General features: G+C 39.4%; 1 protein-coding gene across 1 annotated transcript; it reads left to right on the top strand.

The window, feature by feature from the left end:
• Nucleotides 1–12437: 12437 nt before the first annotated feature.
• Nucleotides 12438–13520, top strand: LOC110866591 (drebrin-like protein A). The gene has a single exon (XM_022115734.1). It carries the CDS (start codon nt 12438–12440, stop codon nt 13518–13520), a length of 1083 nt encoding a protein of 360 aa, XP_021971426.1.
• The last annotated feature ends 9497 nt before the right edge of the window (nt 13521–23017 follow it).

Raw genomic sequence — 23017 nt, 5'->3', positions numbered from 1 at the left:
GTTAGGATCCTAACTTGGATCCTCAGGTATGATCCTTAACTATTTTTAATTTCATTATTCATTTGAAAAACCTTTAGACCTTGACAACTGAACCTATGATCCTTAAAATAATCTACCTTGAAAATTTTCGATTATAGGATATTTGATCCAGGATCATATCCTATATTTCTTGAACATGGTTTGCTTAACTATTGTTACAAATATATTTCTAAAACAATTGGAAACTAAAAAGATAAATAAAGGATAACAACACAGGATAAGCCAGAAAGATTAAGGTTATATTATTAGCAAAAGGATCTTTAACCCTTGCAAAAAGTTGTCAAAATTGCCAACCCACGTTTCTACCAGCAAAACGTGGCCCGTCCACATGGGTTGGCAAAGGGTGTCCATTGTCTTTGCGGTCTTAGCAGGTGCAGGAAAGTAAAAGCGGCAGGATCACAAAGGCTTCATCCCCCAAACAGAGGATCCCTCCACCTTTTGTAATCCTACCTATTGTCCAAAGGATCCAGGATCCTTAACCCTAAAAACTATTGTTCAAAGATTACAGACCATCAACCACGAAAACTACTACCAAAATTTAAAAATTGGGCTCCGGCTATGTCTAGAAGTTTCCATCATTGCCCAATCTTGCAGCTCAAACCTTCGCTGCACCATCACCACCAGCTCCACTTGCTTCACCCTGATCCTTACCAGCATCTCCACCTTCAAGCATAGGGATATCCTCAGCATCATCATCATCCTCCAACTCTGCCAGCCTTGCCTTCCAACCTTCCACGTCCCATGTACCTTTGTCAAAGGAAGGATCCTGAGCCTCTGCAGCCATCTGCAGCTGGATCTTGTACATGGTTATCGCAGCAGAGACCTTAGCATCCTGGGTGATATCATGCTTCTCGTAGTCAAACTTGATCAATGCTTTGACAGCTTCATCCCTGGTAGCCCGGAGCTCCTTCTCAAGATCGGCTATCTTGAGATCCTTCAGCACACCCATCTGATGGAGGTCGGCAATTTGGCGATCCTGATCTTCAACGTGGTTAACATAAGTCTCTATTTCAGTAAGTTTCTGCAAAAACAACAAGATATGACATCAGACACAGGTGATCCTCAAAAACCATCAGGATAACCAACAGGGGCAGTGATCCTAACCTCGTTGACAGAATCAAGAAACTGCTGACGAATCAGGGGAAATCCTTGGAGATCCTCAGAAGTCTTCCTCTTCTTTCCCTTACCCCTAATGGGTAATTTAGGGGCTGAAGCAGAGGGACTAGCAGCAGGAGTCTTCTTCTTCGAAGACTTGACGTTGGCAAGATCATCAACCCCAAACAAGGAGGCAGACTTGGCGGACTTAGCAGATTTCCCAGCACCTACACAATCAAAACAAGATAAGTCTCCTAACTAATTTAATACTTTTGCATAGAACTTACTTTTTGGTAAGGATACTTACTTGACATTGTAGCAGATGCGGAGGATACTTCTTGTGAATCTTGGATGGTGACTTGAAAACTTCTGGTCTCAGGATCAAGCTTCTTGAAAGCTAAAACTCTCTCTCTTGCAGCAGGAGTTAACTTGAGATGAGTAACGGATATAGCTGAAAAAACACAAAAGACAAAAAAGACATTAGTGATCCTCATCATAAGAGACAAGTCTGATGGTGATCCTTCGAGGATCCTCTATCCTACCATGAGTAGCCCACTCCTTGGGCAGATCCTCCCCGTTAGGGATGGTATCTCTCCTAACAAAGAAGAATCGTCGCTTCCAGTTGGTATCATTTTTTGTGACCTTAAAAACAGGGTGATCCTCTCCAGCTTTCCGTTTCAACAAGTATCGACAGGAACCAAATGTGGTAAGATCATATAACTCGGCCAGCTCCGGCATTCCCAAGTCAATCCCCTCCTGCTCGATGATCCTCTCAAGGGTACACAGAACCCTCCAGATCATCGACATGGCCTGGATATAGGACATACCGGTCAGAGAAAAGAAAGATTGGGTGAAGGCTGGAAAAGGATACGAATACCCTATGGTGAACGGAGTAGCAGGAAAGGCCACCCAGACGCCTGAAACAAAATCGCTCAAAGCAGTAGGTGTGAAGGATTTGAAAACAGCATTCGCCGGGAAGCAATGACGAATCCTGTCTACATGAGCATCAGTAAAGCAACATCTCTCCGTAGGAGAGTCCTTGATGATCCCTTGGCTTTTTAGGGGACTACTCTTCTTGGAATCCTTATGTGGAGAATTTCGAAGCAACATACTCGTGGTGGAACAGAAACAGAGTAAAAGTAGAAAAAACAGAGCAAAAAGAAGGAAGAAAGGAAAGAGAGAAGAAGAGGATACCTGGTCAATCTTCGGTAGCGATTATAAAGGGAAGATATCTCGAGTTTAAATGCAGAGTGATCCTAACCCTATCTCCTATTTATAATCATGATTTGCAGGGATTGTCACATCTATGAAGTAATGATCGCAACGGCTAGTTCGATATTAACGGCTAGTTATTTAGAGTTGCCCGTTGAAGATAAGATCAAAACAAAATACAACTCATTAATTTGCAATCAACTCCTTATATTTTGGGGGCAATTGTTAGGGCTGGATTTTTGTTATGCATGATCCTTACACGTGATCCTAACCAGTGATCCTTGTTTCTTTGACAGACAGTGATCCTCAACAGGACTTCAGGATCAGGATCATGGACCATTATAGGATCCTCATGCTAACGGTTACCTTCGTTTAATACAATGTTATTTTGCAGGAACATCTAACAGGATACGCTCTTAGCATCATAATCAAGGGACACGTCTTCACAATTATGGCATTAGCTTAATCGGAGATAGACGTTGCAAAGGATATGGAAACTTAGCTTGATTTAAGGGCGGCAATTTAGGCTAGATTGTCTTTTATTTCTAAAGGGGTAATGAGCTGATTATTAGTCTTTTTACCTAAAATAGGTCACCTACACTTGTATAAATACCACTCTTCCTCATTTGGAAGAACACACGACAACACACAAGACAACTCTCACACGCTTAGACACTCGAAACTATAGTGATCCTTGTACTCAGCTCATTATCATCCAAAGTTGTAACTATTTTTCTTATATTGAAGTTTGGTGATCGGTAGTTGCCATCACCCGAGGTTTTTTATGCCGGAGATCATACATTGATCAAGGGCTTTTTCCTCGTATAAATCATTGTGTCTTTGCATATTTCACATTGAAGTGATCCTTTACTTTTTCGACAAACCAAGCATCATACCCCATTTACATAAAGTTTGGTTGCATTATCCTTGTGTAATTTTTGACCAAAACAGGTAGTACAGGGTTTCAGTCAGCAAGAAGGCATTGATTTCACGGAAGTGCACGCGCCTGTTGCTAGACTCGAGGCGATAAGAATTTTCCTGGCATTTGCGTCCTGGAAAGGATTCAAAGTATACCAACTAGATGTCAAGTCTGCATTCCTATATGGCAAGATCAAGGAAGAAGTGTACGTTCGACAACCGCTGGGGTTCACAGATCCGGTACACAAAAACAAAGTCTATCTTCTAGATAAAGCGCTTACGGTTTACACCAAGCCCCGAGAGCCTGGTACGAGACGCTTTCCCAATACCTGCTGGACAACGGGTTCACCAGAGGGACAGTTGATAGTACGTTGTTTACCAAAGAGGTTGTAGGGCATCTATTGATCGTACAGATTTACGTCGATGATATCATCTTTGGATCGATAAATGATGATTTGTGTAAGGATTTTGAGAAGGTGATGAAAAGGAAGTTTGAGATGAGTTCGATGGGGGAGATGAAGTTCTTCCTAGGGCTGCAAGTGGAGAAAAAGTGGAAGAGACGTTGTACTGGTTGATAATTGGATCCTTGATGTATCTTACTGCTTCCCGCACAGACATCATGTATCCGACGTGTTTATGCGCCCGTTATCAGTCTAGCCCCAGACAGACACACCTGACAATCGTGAAACGCATTTTACGGTATTTGAAAGGCTGCCCAAGCACCGGCTTGTGGTATCCTAGATCGGGTGACTTCTCTCTCACAGGTTATGCTGATTCGGACTTTAGTAGCTGCAAGCAAAATGCTAAATCCACCACTACAGGCTGTCAGTTCTTCGGAACTCGACTAGTCACTTCACAGTGCAAGAAACAAACCTCAGTAGCGCTCTCTACTTGCGAGGCTGAATACGTTTCCGCCTCGAGCTGTTGCTCTCAGATCCTTTGGATCCAACAGCAGATGCGAGACTTTGGTTTGTCGTTCTTGGACACGCCCATATTGGGACAATGAAGCAGCGATAAACATAACGAAAAACCTAATTCACAATTCTAAAAAAAAGCATATAGAAATCCGACATCATTTCATCCGTGATTGTCACGAGAAGAAATTGATTCGGATAGAACATATACACACCAATGAACAGAGGGCTGATTTTTACACCAAACCGTTTGACAAAAAGAGATTTAACTATCTTTTGGAATTAAATGGGATGAAAAATTTGCTTTCTGAGAGGGTTGTTGAATGTGAAGCCGAGGAGGGCGGTGATCTGATGTGATCCGCGTCATGTTGTCAAGTTTTTGTACAGTTTATTTTCTGCTTTCGATAAAAACAAAAACACAAAAATATGTCTTTATTTTTAGGGGGAGAAAGTTTGCCGAAAAATACATAAACATGATAAAATTTTAAAATCCAAAAACATTAGAAAATCTGAAAAATCCAAAAACATTGAAAAATTGAAAAGAGTTTGTGTAAAAAGGGGAAATGATAGTACATCAGCTAGACAGACACAGTACGCTAAAGAATTGTATAGTTAAAAATGCGTCAAACAGTCTTGCAAATGATGTGTCGATAGGTTTTTACACATTTAGTAGATTTGTTTGGGATATAAACAAAAATAATAACGTGCTTTTATGTGGGGAACATCTCCAGGATATATAGGTAACCCCTGAAATCTCATTTGAAAGGTCCTATTTCTGACATACTAGGTCTTTGTACGTGATGATATCTGGGGTATTATACCAGGACTTCTGATTTTGCGGAAGCAATAGCCTAGTCCTCGTATAATACTTTACACAGCTTTATTCGTAAAGCCTCCCCTCAGCATAAAAATGATGAAACATTGCAAAATGTTAATCATGTGCTGTTGTAAAAAAGATTCCCTAAAGGGAACCCACCGAAAGTCGAGCCGTCATCTCTCTGTACGAACGGAAGTTCTAGCCTGAGCTCTCACGGTCTCGCATTCACCAATTATAGATATCATTAGTGTACATTCACCTATAAGACTGAATATAGTGATCTGGATACGAGAGTATATTCTGAGGTGGTACACGCGTAAAAGTCAAGACCTTAAAACACTAAATCCGTATCCCGAATAGATTGAAAATTGTGTCAAAATTTAAGAGGATCAGTATATCGACAATCAAAGCATATTGTTTAATGCTGAAAATGAAATCTAAGCTTAACGGTATTTGTGTCTTGTCGGAAGCTGATATGATCCCCTAACACACTCACAAAAATATTGTGTGTACAGTTTTCTGTTTATCATAATCAAAAATCCAAAAAGATTTGTATTTCATCTTTTTTTCGACAACGAACGTTGGAGATCAGATGATCTAAGTCTATTGTGCTGAACATGTCTGGATTATGAGGGATGGGTAAGCAGAAGATTGAGATAGTGAATGGTAATTGCTTAAAAGTTCAAAAGTTCATTAACTTGAACTTTAAATTGTTTCAGAAAATTAGCATATTCATAAACTGGTCAGTCAAGGTCATTAACTTGGACTTGGCAGGCTAAACAGTTGACCAAGGTCATTAGCTTGTGGCACACCCCCAAAATCCACCTGCGGAATATCACCGCTTGGGAGCGTGACTGACCAGGATCAAGCCACCAATCATATCGAACACAGCATTTAATAATAAAAGTAGATAATGTAATTCATCACGACATGATTGATGTTCAAAACCAAACTTTGTTTAAGTAGCGGAAGCATGTAAATAAACCCAACATAAATAATAATGTATGAAATGTCATAAGTGTTTAATTAAGCATTCATGATCCATGCCCACAACGTCCTGCTCCTCCCCGTGCAAGCTCCATGTATCTAACGACCTGCAAGGCATGCAACAGAGAGTCAACAACTAGTTGAGCGAGTTCACAGTGTATAGTTCAGTAATGGTAATAGCATGAGTAGTATTATGTTCGTTCGTTGAGTCATGTATCGTATTAGTTTCCATCGCGGGCCTTTCGGCATGTATGCGAAGATTTGGGGTAATACTCCCAAATACCCTAGACTATGTATATTTGTATCGCGGCCACCCTTGCATTACTTGCGAAGTTTTAGTATCTTTAGTTCGCGGCCTTCCCAAGGCATGTGTGCGAATGATTAGTCATAATATCGCAGCCAACCCCTGGCGTGTGTGCGGAGATCAGTTCAATTGGTATACTAGTCTAGCCGTATCTTATCATTACTCTTCCTCACCCGAGGACCATACCATTAGGTTCTATTAGTTCAGTATGTACGAATAAATCATCCAAATCCCATTCCCACCCTGGGAACCCCATGCCTTGGTTGTGTGAACTCACCTTGGTTTGCTCGGTAAGATTAGATACTTGATTTAATAGTGATTAAGCGCGCCCTAACATGGGTACAAATAACAATCAGTTTCATGTGCATACTTCCTACGTAACACGCGTACGATTAATTCACATATTACCCAGTCACATGCTACACACCATTCTAATATGTAAGTAACACCCATATAGTTCAAGACATAGCAATTAACATACGAGCCCTACATCATCGAGTAGTCTTTTAGCATGTAATCAGTTTGTATGAACCCAATCCTCAACAATAACTAATATGCAATCATAGAGCTAATCGGATCATACTCAATATACAAAACAACAAGCTTGTTTCATCGATTGTCCTTCATTAGACATATTCTCAATCACCACTATTTAGCATGCGGTAGATATATATATACGAACCTTAAATTTGGCACAACCACCTTACGAGTTTATAGTGACAGTTGATAATCACAAAGCACATGTTCAAGGTAATCACCACTTAATAATCTACATATTAGGATATCATGTCAACTGTTACTCACACAACCCCTCAATAATTCTATACACATTATATGTAATTTTTGTAGCACGAATCATTACACGATCATGAGCATGAAATAGTGGCCTACTTAAAGAAACACATACGTATCATTAACATCCATGTTGGCGGCCACTAAACAATTTATCTAATCATCATGCAGTTACTCGCATCTCCCATTTAACAGTTTAACGAAAGGACGGACTAGCTCCTGATAACATAAAAGTCAGACAAGAGGGGCAAGGGGTTAAAAAGTCGGACAAATGATCACATGAAGATCGGACCTTGTGCTCTAAGGAACTCGGACAAGCATGTTATGTAAACGTAAACCTCAGACACTTATCTAACACAAAAGTCTGACTAGGTTACAAAGCATAAAACTCAGACAAATCAATCATGCGTGAATTCCAATCATTGCACAGAATCAAAAGAATCAGATCCGTTACGTTCTTGTTTTCATACGAACAGAAAACCCTAATTACAAACACTGGCAACCATTGTAATCCAATTATCAAACACAATTCTAGCATATCATGTATCTTGACAACAATCAAACCATTACACAACTAATCACCATCATATTTCAATAATCAGAATCCAAATCAAATATTCACAGAACATCATATGAAGAACTAGGGTTTTCATGAACACATAATCAAGAATTTATAATAATCAAGCAATCAATAATCAATTACCTTGTACCGATTCTAGAGGAAATGTGGAATTAAGAGTGGTGAATATCTTGCCAATGATGATGGTGATGATTGCCAGAGAGAACCAAAGAAAGTGAAAGTACGTGCTTGGATTTTGTGTGAGGTTTAGTGAATGATTAGGGTTACGTATCATATAAGTTTCACTAATAACTCTACACACCCTTAATTACTATATTTTACAATAGTACACCATCTCAAACAGTTTCACAGTTTCACCACCAAGTTTATGCATTTAACAAATTTATCACAATTAACACCTAACCATGCACAATCACACAATACACTTCATTGTATCAAACGTATACAATTCCATAGCAACTAATTGTGCAAATAATTAACTACACAAACAATGAACGTGCAATAAATGCGAAATAGGAATCTTGGAAATTCGAGTTGTCACATTATCCCCAACTTGAAAGAAATTTCGTCCCGAAATTTAGCATGCGGTTACTGAGGAAGCTAGGTAAGTTGTATCGTTTACTGGTTTTCCTGGGGTGTCACATCATCCCCCCGTTGATTTGGAATTTCGTCCCGAAATTCCGCAGTACTAGCTTCAGTCTCAGTAGTGGTTGCATTGGTTCCGAATAACTGGGGGTACTTTTCTGTCATCTGGTCTTCGCGTTCCCAGGTGTACTCTGGGCCACGTTTGGAGTTCCAACAAACTCGGACAAGAGGGATTCTCTTGTGTTTGAGGACCTTAACATCCCGGTCCGTGATTTCAACTGGTTCCTCGACGAACTGCAACCGCTCGTCGATAGTGAGTTCCTTGAAAGGAATTATGAGGGTCTCATCTGACAGACACTTCTTCAGATTCGACACATGGAATACGTTGTGAACTGCACCGAGTTCAGCTGGTAGGTTTAGTCTGTAGGCTACTTTGCCTATTCTTTCTATGATCTCGAACAGTCCAACATACCGTGGATTGAGCTTGCCTCGTTTACCAAATCGAACCACACCCTTCCAGGGTGAGACTTTAAGTAAAACCCGGTTCCCGACATGAAATTCCAATGGCTTCCTACGCTTATCTGCGTAACTTTTCTGGCGATCACGAGCTGCCGCCATGCGTTGTCGTATTTGTGCAATTCGTTCAGTAGCGTCAACTACCATTTCTGGACCTGTAATCTGACTATCTCCCACCTCTGCCCAACAGAGAGGTGACCGGCATTTACGTCTGTACAATGCCTCGAATGGAGCGGCTTGTATGCTGGTGTGGTAACTGTTATTGTACGAAAACTCCACTAACGGAAGGTGCTTTTCCCAGCTGTTGCCGAAATCGATAACACATGCCCGAAGCATGTGTTCTAGAGTTTGGATCGTGCGCTCAGACTGCCCATCCGTCTGAGGGTGATAAGCTGTGCTCATGTCTAATCGAGAGCCAAAAGCTTTGTGCATCGCTTGCCATAGTTCTGAAGTGAATCGTGCATCGCGATCCGAAATGATAGAGGTGGGCACCCCGTGCCTCGAAACAACTTCTTTCAAGTAGATGTCTGCTAATGTAGAGAACTTATCCGTTTCTTTGATAGCCAAGAAATGTGCAGACTTTGTGAGTCGATCAACGATCACCCAAATAGTATCATTCCCCCGCTGGGATCTAGGCAGGCCAGTAACAAAATCCATGGAAATTTCTTCCCATTTCCACTGTGGTATCCTGGGTTGTTGCAGTAGGCCTGAGGGTTTCTGGTACTCTGTCTTGACTCTCGCACAAGTCAAACATTTGCCGACGTAAGTTGCAATGTGGGCCTTCATGCTAGGCCACCAATAGCTTGTTCTGATGTCGTGGTACATTTTATCCGACCCTGGATGTACCGAGTACCGAGACTTATGAGCTTCATCCATTACAAGTTCTCGTAAACCGCCGTATAATGGTACCCAAATACGTCCTGTTACATAGTAGGCGCCGTCTTCCTTCTGTTCTAATCGTTGCCTTGATCCGCGTAAGGCTTCAGCCCTGACGTTTTCTGGTTTCAATGCTTCAACCTGAGCATTTCGTATCTGTGCAGGAAGATCAGACTGGATAGTGAGCTGCAAAGCTCGTACACGCCTAGGTAAAGTATCCTTTCGACTGAGAGCGTCTGCCACAACATGGGCTTTACCTGGATGGTACTTGATGGCGCATTCGTAATCATCAAGTAGCTCGACCCATCGTCGTTGACGCATATTCAGTTCCTTCTGCTTGAAGATATGCTCGAGACTCCTGTGATCGGTGTAAATAGTGCACCTGGTACCGTACAGATAGTGTCGCCATATGTTGAGCGCGAAAACAACAGCTCCCAGCTCCAAATCGTGCGTCGTGTAATTCCGTTCATGAACTTTGAGTTGCCGCGAGGCGTAGGCAATAACTTTATCACGCTGCATCAATACACAACCAAGCCCCTGTATCGATGCGTCACAATGGACCACAAAATCGTCCGTGCCCTCTGGCAGTGAGAGAATAGGTGCGTTGCAGAGCCTATCCTTTAAGTACTGGAAAGCGGTTTCCTGGGATTCTCCCCAACGGTAGGTGACACCTTTCTGTGTCAGCTCAGTAAGCGGCTGTGCGATCTTCGAAAAGTCTTTAATGAATCGTCTGTAGTATCCTGCCAAACCCAAGAATTGGCGTATCTCCGTTGGTGTACGCGGTGCGGGCCATTTCCTGATCGAATCTACCTTGGATGGATCGACATGGATCCCATCCCTGTTCACCACATGGCCTAAGAAGTGGACTTCACGAAGCCAGAAGTCGCATTTTGAAAACTTGGTGTACAATTGTTCCTTCCGGAGAAGTTCCAAGATAAGACGTAAGTGCTGCTCCTGTTCCTCCTGACTTCACGTGAAATTACCCCGTCTATAAATAGGGGTATGATTTCATTTGAACGAGTCATTTCTATAATTCTGCTTCAAGAGTCTCTGTCAAGGCGATTTCGAACGAAATCATAAAACCGTCAATTTTAAGCCGTTATTCTGTCCGATTGTTGATTAAATCTTGATTATAGTTGGTTTACTCAACTATTATCATGGGAAAGGTGAGAGTTTTTGTCGATCTAGCACAGATTTGACCTGATTTTGTTTTAACAGTGATGAACATGATAGAAAACTTAGATCTAGGGCTTGTTTGGATGTAAAAGTGACCGATTAACATAACCCTGAACTCGGAATATGTAGTAAACAAGATCTAGGGTTCCAATTTGATGTTGATGACTTGATTTTGTTTGAAGTCGGTAGATCTGAAGTTTGGACTTAGATCTAGGAAGTTTCTGTGGTTAAAACAAAAAATGATCTCATATGCTTGGAATTCACTGAATTACAAACCCAGTTCATCAATTTGATCATCAGTTTGTGAAAATCATTGTTGTAGATTTGGTCAGTTTCAAACGAAATTAAAGTGAATTTCAAACAAAATCAAAATGTAATTTCGTTTCAAACTGGTATTTCGCATAAGAGGTCATTTCGTTTGAAATAGGTTTTTCGTTTGAAACAGGCTATTTCATATCAACATGTGATTTCGTGTGTAACTGTAATTCCACTTGAAACATAATTTCGCATGAAAACATAATTCCGTGTGAATGTGTATTTCCATTTGTAGTGTAATTTCGTTTGAATGTGTGTTGGTTTAAAAAAATTTCAAAGTGTTGAAATTGATTTTATGGTGTATCTTTTAGGCTTCGAATGTGCTATTTGTTCCACTGCACAACACTTGCTGTGTGTACGATAAGGAGATACCAAAGATGGCTGGATTCATAGGAATTCTTGAGTTTATGGAAAGATTGCCGATTCAGAAAGCTTTAACAAATCAACACTTGGTATTCAGATCTCACATTAAACGTTTTTGGGAGAATGCAACATATGATGATGCAAACAAGACAATAAATTCAATTGTGAACGTAAATGGCCAAGACAAACCGATAATTATCACCGAGCAGCTTGTAAGAGAGGTGATAAACTTTCCAGATAATGAGGATTCTCCTACAAAGTTTTCGGAAAGAATGGTAAAAGGATGCATGTTGAGGTTGGGATACAATGGTCCTCTGAACAAAGCAAACTACTTGAAAGCGTGTTTTCCAAGGCTTTACAAGTTTCTTATTCATTCAGTGCTGCTTGCTCTCAGTCACAGGAAAGGAGGTTACGATGTGATGAGAGAATATCAAATGAATATGGTGGCAGCTCTCGTGCTTAACAAGAAGTATAACTTTTCGAAGATTATATTTCATTACATGGTGGAAAATATCACTTCAAAGAGCAAGACTTGGGTGTATCCACGTTTTATTCAGATGATGATAGATCACGCGTATCTTGATTTAGAGCGAGATGAAAACAATGATCTGTTGGTATTATTTCATATGGATAATGAGTCTTTGAAGCAGTTGGGTAGATATCATCCAAACCATCCAGAGCCATCGTCAAAAGTTGAATTCTTTGGCTTCATAAAAAACAAGAATTATCAAGATCCAGATCCAATCAATCATCTGAACTGGAGGAATGAAGAAGAAATGAAAGAAAAAAGTTATGTTGATGAGCTAAAAGTGCTTAAAGATTTCAGAGAATCTCGCAACGAATGGTTCTTAAAAGAAGAGAAGCAGAAAAGCAACTCCTAAAGTTCAAGAGGAAGAAGGCTCATCTTCTCAACCTAAACGAAAGCGTCAAAAGAAAAAGGTTGAAACCATGCTTGTTGATGAACCGGAAGATGAAGCTGAAGCTGAATCTGAAGCAGAAGGTAATGTTGAAGGAGATCAAGTTAGTTTGACTCCTGAGTCTGCAAAGTTGTTAAAAGCTATTAATAAAGAACTAGCAGCTGGAAATGAAGAAGGTGATGATGGTGATAAAAGCTCATCAAGTTCGTCTGATGAAGAGATTGATGAAACAGAACGTGCAAGAAGAATTAAAGTTGAGATTGAGAAAGAAAAACAGCTTAAAAGAAAGAGGAAAGAAGATAAAGATGATGAGTTGTATAATCCATCCCCTGAACATGTGATAGAATCTCAAACACCTCCATCATCTGGCGGGAGGAAGAAGCAATCTGCTAGAAAGAAAGTTGCTACTCCAAGGGCAAAGGGTTTGAAAATTTTGTTAAAGAAGAAACCAGTTCAAAAAACAAGTAAACCACCAACACCACCACCTGAACCACAACATCAACTATCTCCAATTCATTCACCACTTCATCAATCACCACCAAGACAACCATCTCCTGTCCAATCACCACTACATCTATCTCCACCACATCTATCACCACCACACCAAACACCAATCCAAGAACAACATGTTGTTACATCTCAACAAATATTTCAAACACCTCCATCCACACAACCACCTGTACAAACTACACCTGGTTCTTCTGGTTACAAAGCATTTCCAAATATTCCGGAGGGTATTTCTCTTGAAGAAATTGGAGATTTTGGGTTTGCCAATGATGAACAAGTGAAAAGGTTGGAGAAGAAAGTTGAAGAAGTCTTGGTTGAGAACAAGAAGTTGTTGGATAGAGAAAAGAAGTTAGAGAAGCCTGTAAAGTCTGTGGAAGCTGAAAATACTTCATTGATAAACAAAATTGAAGCTGATCAGACAGAGATTGATATTTTGAAAGTCAAAGTTGCAGAATTAGAAGAAGAGAAAGTATGCCGAGATGAGCAAAATAAGTACTTTGAGTTGAAAAACAAAGAATTGGAAGCTGCAAAAGCTATGAAAGAACATGAGATTTACATGATGAATAAAGTACTAGAAAATATGCTTGGAAAGTCTATAGAGCAGTGATTTGAAGAGATTGAAGTCGAAGAGGATAGAGCTCGACATCAAGCTGAAATTGATGCTCAGATGAAGAATAAAGGCAAGGGTGTTGAAGGTGTTAGTGAAGTTGTTGAAAGATCAATAGTTCCATCTGGTGTTTCTGAGTCTCATATCCAAAATCCTCGTCCTATATCAGCAGTGTCTGCTATTTTTGAGGAAGACGTGTTGATAGATGATGTTATAAATGATGAGGAAGATGTTGATGAGGATGATGACAAAGAGGATGATGATGAAGAAAAGGTTGATGATGCAGATGATGTATTCTCTGCAAGTAGTCACAGTGATGATGATGATGATGATGATTACGATGGTCAGGGTGGTACTGGTGTTAAAGTTACTGAAGCATCGAATGAACAAAATGTTGATGATTTTCTTCATGATGATGCGAATGAAGAGGCTGAGGATGCTTCAGGTGAGGGGGAGCACATGGATGATCAAAATGTTGATAAAGTTGAAAAATTGATTCTACATCTAGAGCCTGAGGTAGAGGAAGGTGAGATCAAGCATACATATACAATGGCTGAGATTATAGAGTTGACGAAAATTGATGATCCTGATTTTAAGTTTGACTTTGAAGAAGAATTGAATGCATTCGATATCAACCAACAACCTGACTATGAGTATAAGTATGTTGAAGAGGTAGACGTCTATGATAGGGTTGAGGTTGAGGATTGTACTGATGAAGAAAGTGTGACTGAAGACACTTCAAACTTTCCAACTCTTGTTGAATTTTTTAGTCAAGAGAATGCAGATGAGTTGAGAAGGAAAGTTGCTGAATGTTTAAAAGACAAGAACTTTGATGGTACAACAAAAGATCCACAGAAGGAAGAACGCAAGAAATGGTTCAGAAAGAGTAATGAAAGAAAGTTTAAGCGGCCATTGAAGTTTTATAAAAGAGATAGGGATGTGTCACTTGGGGATATCATCAGTTGGGGATTCTTGCCTCAAGTGAATGTGTATGCTATCAGGCGAGAGTTTGGTGTTCAATACTTTGAATATATTCAGGATATCATGTCACTTCCATGGTGGGATGTGGAAGAGTTATCGAAAGTGAGAACTTTAGATTATCCGTTGAGAAAGTATGATGTACCTGTCTAGGGTTTAATGAAGTTTGAAGCTTTCCGAGGATTCAAACACTGGAAGCCTCGTTACCCAAAGAAGGTGAGAAGAGTAAATCCTGAAACTGGAAATGAAGAAACGATTTTGCATGTGAAGAAGCCTAGAGTCATAAAGAACATTCCTGTGCCAAAAATGGAGCAGGATTTTCATACAGGTTTTATGTATTGGGTGTACAGCTGCTTGACTACTAAAGCTGTGATCATCTGCAGGGTTGAGAATGAAGTCATATACATTCATGTCTATGATCCTTTATGGTTGGTAAATTGCTCTGCGAAAGACATTGAATGCTTGTTTGTGAACAAAATAGGGTTTAAAGCTGAAGATAAAGACCAGGCTATGCAATTTCAGAAGGTTGTATCCATCTGTTTCTAAAAAGGTATCAATGTTGAAAGCAAATGGTCATGAAAGTGGCGAGAGATTGAGAAAGAAGAGGCTCGAAAAGCTGAGAAGAGAAGAAAAGCTCGTGAAGACAAAGATAATATGCTGAGGCATACAGTTAATCAAAGAATGGCTGCTGAAGAAAAGAAAAGGGTTGACGAGAACGAGAAGCTTAGGAAGCTGCTGATGAAAAAGCCTAAGCCGAGGGAAGAGAAGTTCAATTCGTTGTAAAGAAAGTGCTGAAGACCAGACTGAAGACTCCGGCAATATCCAAGGGGGAGTTTGTTGGTGCATAATGTCTATAGCCTACGTCTTAAGTCTAGGTCATGTGGTAGTATTGTATAGGGGTCAAATATGTCAAATATGTAAAGTTTAGGGTTGTTTAATGTAATTTCGCATGAAGTGATGTAGTGTAATTCCGCACAAAAATACCTAGGGTAATTTCGTTTGAAATGGAATGTGTAATTCCATGCGGAATTACATGCCTATATATAGGTGTGTTCAGTGTCTCATTTGGTACGAAATTAGTCAGTGTGTAACGAAGTGCTGCTGAAATTCTACCGTGTAATCAAGTTTAATTTGAATGAGAAGCTTGTTTTGAAGTATAACAATCTGTTTCTACTCATTTCTTCACTGATTCTAAGTTGTTTGTTTGTTTCCGCCTCTCAAACAGTTGTGTATTGCCTCTGATTGACTCATTTGGTCGGTAAAACGATCCTACACCAGTTCTAAATCGCAAAGCTCATACGATGTAAAGGTCAAGTGCTAAACTGTAACATTGCATTACATCTTCAGAACGGTCAGAATTTCTCTGAAGAAGTAGCCAAAGGTCATATGTCTTTGTTGGTGACCGTGATAGAGTCTTATGTGAGTTTAGTTGCAGGAAGGATCGGAAATCCAATGTTGACAAAAGAGGATTATGATCTGATCGATGCTGAGGAGATGGAATTAATGGATATTAAGTGGTGTTTAGCGAGCATGTTGAGAAGAGCTGAGAAGTTTAAACAAATCACAGGAAGAGATGACTTTCGTGATGCTAATGTTTCTACTTTAGGTTTTGATAAATCTAAAGTTACTTGTTTTCGTTGCAGGGAAAAGGGGCATTTCAAGCGAGAATGTACAAATCGCGAAGCAAGTGGAGCTCAAAATCCATTCGGCAACAATGATTATTATCGAAAAGCGATTTATCATCAAGTTGCTCAACAGCCGCATCAACAACAACAGCCACAAATTTCACATGCTAAGAAGGAAATGATCTAAGAGTCATCATCAAGAAGAGCTTGTTTTGGTATAATAGATCAAGATGATGAAAGATTGCCAGAAGGTTTTAGTTGGGAGAATTTTAGTTGGGATAATTACGATCCTAACAGAACTTCAAAAACTAAAGCATTTGTTGCTCAAATTTTTGAAGATACAACTACTGAAGAAGAAATGGCGTATGCTTATTACGAATCTCAGCAATTCAGTCCGAAAAAGAAAGAAGAAGATTCAGTTTCAACAAAAAAGGTTTCAAGAAAAGTACCAATTTTTTAAGAGAGTGATGATGATGCCGAAGAAATTCGAAAACTTGAATATTATCAAAGAAAATTTTCAACTGATAGTGATGATGATGATGATGATTTGTTTTTTGCAGGTAAAACGGAAAAGATCAAAGAAAAACAAGCTACGAAAAAGAAGAATCATAAAGCAGCAACTGTTAAAGAAAAAGATGATAGTGATGATGATAATTCGTATTATGCAGGTAAAATGAAAGAGAACAAAAAAATACAAGCTGCGAAAGATGACATTGAGGATGAAGATGTTTGAGTGATAATGAAGCAGGTTGTAGGATCGTTGTGACGACCAAATGAGTCGTTCAGAAGAGTTCTTCGATCAATACGAGTGGCGGAAACAAACGTATCGACTTTGAATCAGCTTGATATACACATTAACTGTCTTGTTTATTGATTTGAATGCGTTATATAGGCTAGAGACACTTCGGCAGCACCTCGGCACCGGAATCAGAAGTCTACAAATGAAATGACAGGACAGGTATATATAGGCAAGCCATTCTGCACGAAACAGTTCACACGAAATGGCCATTTCCATTTCGTGTGGAATGAACTCACACGAAATGACCAGATTCCATTTCGTGCAAAATGGACATAGTCCATTTCGTGCGAAATGGCCTTTTCTACATGTTTCTCGTTTTTCTGGAAAAACGTGCCCTGATCTATCATTTTATTTACAAGACTCGATAGAAGACGAAGTCGACAGACATATGCACCAACAGACTCCCCCTTGGATGTTGACGGAGTCTTCGGTATGAGTCTTCAGCATGTCGACTCATCAGTCTTGATCAGTCTTGTTAGTGCATACATCTGTTGACTTCGTCTTGTATCGAGTCTTAGTCTTAGAATGTTAGATTAGGGCACATTGTTCGGGAGTATAGAGTAGTAATGGTGATTTCCCGAGAAAGTTGATGTCACATATATGGACATGTCCATATGTGGGAAATCAGGATGTTCATATGTGGGAAATCAGGATGTCCATATGTGGGAAATCAATCAAAAACCCTATATATACCCCAAGTACGAAATCATTTGTAACACTTCTTGTTTACGGATACCGAGGTGCTATCGGTCTTCCAATTGATTGTAAACACTGTAATATCAATCAAAAACGTGATTTAAGTGAATTGCCAGCTATTTCTACGTCAGTTACTTGTTTTCCGCACCTGCAACTGATCAAAACTTCTCTGATAGACTCATTCGGGTCAGAATACGATCCTACAAGTGGTATCAGAGCTTCAGGAGGAGGAGTTCTACAGAGTACGGGAATCAGGATGTCCATATGTGGGAAATCAGGATGTCCATATGTGGGAAATCAGGATGTCCATATGTGGGAAATCACATTGTCTGATTTCGCTTTTATGGACATCATGTCCATATGAGCGAAATCTCAGACCCTATATATACCCCAAGTACGAAATCATTTGTAACGTGTTCTTGTTTTCCATACCGAGGTGCTGCCGGTGTGAGATTTGATTGTAAACATTGTAATATCAATCAAAAACGTGATTTAAGTGAATCGCCAGCTATTTCTGCGTCAGTTACCTGTTTTCCGACCTGCAACTGATCAAAACTTCTCTGATAGACTCATTCGGGTCAGAATACGATCCTACAAGTGGTATCAGAGCTTCAGGAGGAGGAGTTCTACAGAGATTTGCTGGATTTCATCATAAATTCTTACTTCTACACCTTATTTCTTCATCAAAACGAGATTTTACAGTCGAAACCTATTCAAATTTTCACAGACTGTAGGAAATTGATCATAGACAAATCCCTGAAAGTTTGAGCTTAAAATTCACAGTAAAAATTGACCAAAATGCTTCCCGAGTTGATTTCGCTCATAAGGACATTACCTGATTTCGCTTTTGTGTGCACCTTAAACCCCTGATTTCGCTTTTAAGGACACCTTAACCCCTGATTTTGCTCAAAAGGTTCACCAAGAACCCTGATTTCGCTCATAGGTGCAACAAAACTCCAATTTCGCTCATAAGGACCCTGATTTCGCTCTTAAGTACATCCAAGAACACTGATTTCGCTCATAAGGCACATACAAGTCTCTGATTTAGCTTATAAGGTCCCTACAGGTCCTTGATTTCGCTCCAAAGTCAATTCAGAACCCTGATTTTGTTCCAAAGCTGATTATTGGTTAATTTCGCTCCAAAGTGTCTGTGTTTGAATAACGTGCATTGAAAAATGGATACTAAGTTCTACAACACGTTTGCTACAACCCTGACTACTCCATTCGACATTACAAAGACCATGACCATGGAAAATGAAACCGGAACAATGAAAAAACCCCGAAACTTATGGGAATTGAAGTTTATCACGGATGGAAGAAACGGTTCGAGAATTGGGTCCAGGCGAATCATTTAAAGGCTTGGGAAAGTATTCAAACTCAGTATGAAAGGCCACAGAATTCAGTGGGAGTTGGTAAAATCATTTCGGAGTTCACTGAGCAAGAAAGAGAGAATTATAAAGCAGAAAAAATGATGATCAATCTGTTACAACAAGCTATTAAAGAGGATATATTTGTGTTGCTTCAACATGATGAAAGTGCTTATTCTATTTGGGAAGCTCTTAAAAAGAAATTTGAGGGAAGTACTGAAATGCTACAAAGTAAAGCAGCTTTGTTGAAAAAGGAGTTTGAACTGTTTACGTGCATGCCTGGTGAGACAACCAAGACTCTTATTGAGAGATACTGTCATCTTGTACGTACCATGTCACAGTTGAAGATTACAAAAACTCCAGCAGAATGGGTAGAAAAGCTTGCTGACGCGTTACCACAAAAGGAATGGGGTACATATCTGATGATATTGAAGAATTCCAGACAGTTTAGCAGGTTATCAATTGCACAGTTTATTGAGAAGCTGGAGGCACAGGATCTGGAACAGCAGAAAATTGCTAGAATGAACAGTTCAACTCATCAACAAGATATTAAATTGTACTATAAAGGAAATATTCAAACTGTTGAAGCCAGTCCAAAGATACAAACTGCATTTAGTGCTGGAAATCAATCTGAACCAAGCAGTCAAGGATCAGTCAACACTAGTGGGTTCTCAACGGTAAATCCTCCAAGTGTTCAAAGTGCTTCTGTTGGAAATGGTCATTTGATTCAGTGCAATGTAGCTCTACATTTTCAAAATGGACAAAATTATTCTGAAGAGGTTGTAAAGAATCATATGGGATTATTGGTCACTGCATTAGAGTCTTATGAAGGGTTGATTGCCGGAAGAATTGGGAATCCAATGCTCACAAAGGAAGATTATGACCAAATCGATGCAGAGGAGATGGAACTGATGGATATTAAATGGGCATTGGCGAGTGTTTTAAGGAGAGCAAAAAAGTTTAGACTGATTACAGGAAGAAATGACTTCTTGGATGCAAATCTTTCTAATCTAGGATTTGATAAATATAAATTTGTCTGTTTTCGTTGCAGGGAGAAAGGTCATTTTAAAAGAGAATGCAAGAATCAGGAGACGAGAGGAGCAAAGGAGTCATCTGGGAAAGATGATTATTATAGGAAATCCATTTATCAGCAAATCACTCATCAACCGCATCAACAAAAAGAAGCTCAAACAGCACATGGAAGAATGATCGAGGATGCAAACAGGAAAGCTTATTATGGCATTGTTGATCAAGATGATGAGAAAGTGGCTGAAGGTTTTAGCTGGGACAAGTTTATTCCAGCCGATCCAAATGTTCAAGCTTTTATTGCACATATTGTTCAAAAGCCAGAAATGTTGAAGGAATGGATAGGAGTGTTATCTAATGAAGAGAAAAGTGAAGATGAAGGATCTGTTTCATCTGAAAAACAGTTCATCAGAAACAAGTGATGAGGAAGAGATGGAACAGATAAATTTGGGAAAAACTCATTTATCTTCTGACACTTTTGAATTTTATTTTGCAGAAAAATTGAAGAAACTGAAAGAGAGGAAAGCTGTTAGTGCATTAATGTCTATCGCCTTCGTCAATCCGAGCCGTAGCGAGAAACCGAAGAAATCAAGCTTTTATTGTTATAATTAGATAGTAAAGGCAAGGTGGCAATTGTGTAAATAATGAGACTTCTCATTATAACCTTGGCCTATAAATAGAACCATTAGGGTTCTCATTAAAGACTTTTGGCTCCATTTGTGATTTTGGTGATTCAAGTCTAGAGAGAGAAAGTCTCTCTATACGTGATTTTTGCTTGTACACGTCATCTTCATCAATAAAATCACGGTTCTAGTACGTTATTGTGTGTTGGATCACGCACGTTCACGAATTCCGCACGTCGAACGTTCGTTACGCAATCGAACGGCGTCAAAACCGGTCCTACAAGTGGTATCAGAGCTAGGAGCTCGATTGCATGATCAAACGCATTGTTTCGTACCAGATTTCAACATAATCAGATCCGAATTCAATCATTTCTTCATCTTCTACCCATTTTTCACGTTTTTTACTGAAATTCGTCAAATTGAACGGGATTTTACGGTCCGAATCGGCTGAATTTTTGATATGTTGTGCGAAAATCTTTGATTTACAACCCTACCAAGTTTCAGATCCAAATTCGTAACCGTTTAGGAGTAATCGAAGTTTTTCTGTTCGGTTTTTACTCAAAATTCAGGTTCGCTTTTATGAACCTTGATAGTTTCGCTTGTATGGTTCGCTTCTGGTGACATGTGAGGTTCGCTTTTTGTGACAATTCATGCTCCGCTCATATGGTTCGCTTATGTGGTAGAGGAGATTCGCTCTTTGGGTTTGCTTGAATGAACATAGTTTAGGTCCGCTTATAGGTCATTTTGTGGTCCGCTTATTAGTCAGTTCAAGTGGTTCTGCTCATATGGTCCAATAGCTTCGCTTATAAGTCATCGTCATCATTGTGTCGAAAATTGTATCAGTTGATCAGACTTTGCATGTGACTGTTAATCCTTCAAGACTTATCGGTTCAATCAGTTTAGTGATTCATACACACGGCCCAATCATAGTTCAAGACAATACTCGACCCAATCACATTCCATATCATAACTGAAATTGTCGGATCTTTAATTGATGTTGTCGGTTGCATGTAAAGGATAATCAAGATCGGTCCAACGTTTAAAAACTGTCAGCCCACTACAGATTTTTTGGCCCAATCATTAATCAACAACATTTATTGTTTATCAGCCATTAAAATCATTGCATGAGATCAGACTTAGTGTGAGGTCCCAATGAATTAAAAACAACAGATGAACGGTCCAATGATTTTGAAAGTTGATTGCATAAGTCCAAGTGATGCATGTGGTGCGGCCCAATCATAGTCATCAGCCCATGTGACTTCATATTTTGGTCCAATCAAAGTTGTGGATCTGATTGTATTTCATGCACATTTAAAATTGAAGGAAACTGATTTTAATTGAATGGAAGTTGTCTGTTATTAATTCCACATTTGATACTAGCAAATTTCACATTTAATAACAGCTTCGGTCCTATTGATTAAAGAATCACTATAGTGTGGCAGCCCATGATTTGATTAGTTTACGGCCCAATCTTTGTGGTGTTAAGAGTTGTCGGCTACTTTTAATGACGGCCCAATCAACGTGAACGATTGCTTGTCAAAAGAAAGCGATTTGAGTGTGCATGTGTTTAGAGTTGTCAGCCCACCATATAATTTTAAGGCTCAATCAGATTAGTGGAAATGGAGGCTTAATCAATAAATTTGTAGTGTTACCGAGATTGCATAGTGATAAATTGGTGATATTAATTTGTTTCAAGGATAAGCTTTTGGGTTCAAGTAAAAGGCCAAACTCTTGATATAAAATCCATTGGTTTAAAAAGTTTTAGTGATCCGAGGTTTTTGTGAAGCATCGAATACACGCACAAGCGAATCCTCATCTGATTCGTTTTGTTTTGAAAAAGTTTAATCGGCTCAATTGAATTCATATCTTTTTGGCAAAGTTCATTCATTCAGCGATCTCACGTTATCAACATTGAAACAAGTCCACAAATCTTCGACAACGAGTCTTAGATTGGTTTCATCAACACACTATTACATATTCAATCTATTTTGAATTGATCGTTTATTTGTTTGTTTGCAGGTGATCCGAGGTGATTAGTGAAGCATCGGATATTTGCCTGAGCAAATTCCTACTCGATCCACTGTCGCCTAATCTTTGATACTCAATCGGATAATCTTTTGATTGTGTGAATTTTTGTATTGATTGAAAATCCATCATTGTAAATCTTTTAAATCCAAAACATGGGTTCTGAGATTTATATTGCACTGAACAAATTTGATAATTTTACAGGTATCAAGGGAGAATCAACTGATGAGTTGATCAAAAGGTATGTCGAGTTATATTTGGAAATGGGGAGATTGAAAATAACCAAGACTAATGAGGAGTGGGTTGACAAGTTGGCAAATGTTTTACCGGGTGATATGTGGAGAACGTATTTGTTAGA

Source organism: Helianthus annuus, chromosome 7 (assembly GCF_002127325.2).
Source record: "Helianthus annuus cultivar XRQ/B chromosome 7, HanXRQr2.0-SUNRISE, whole genome shotgun sequence".
Taxonomy (NCBI): domain Eukaryota; kingdom Viridiplantae; phylum Streptophyta; class Magnoliopsida; order Asterales; family Asteraceae; genus Helianthus; species Helianthus annuus.
This window is presented reverse-complemented; position numbering and strand designations above follow the sequence as displayed.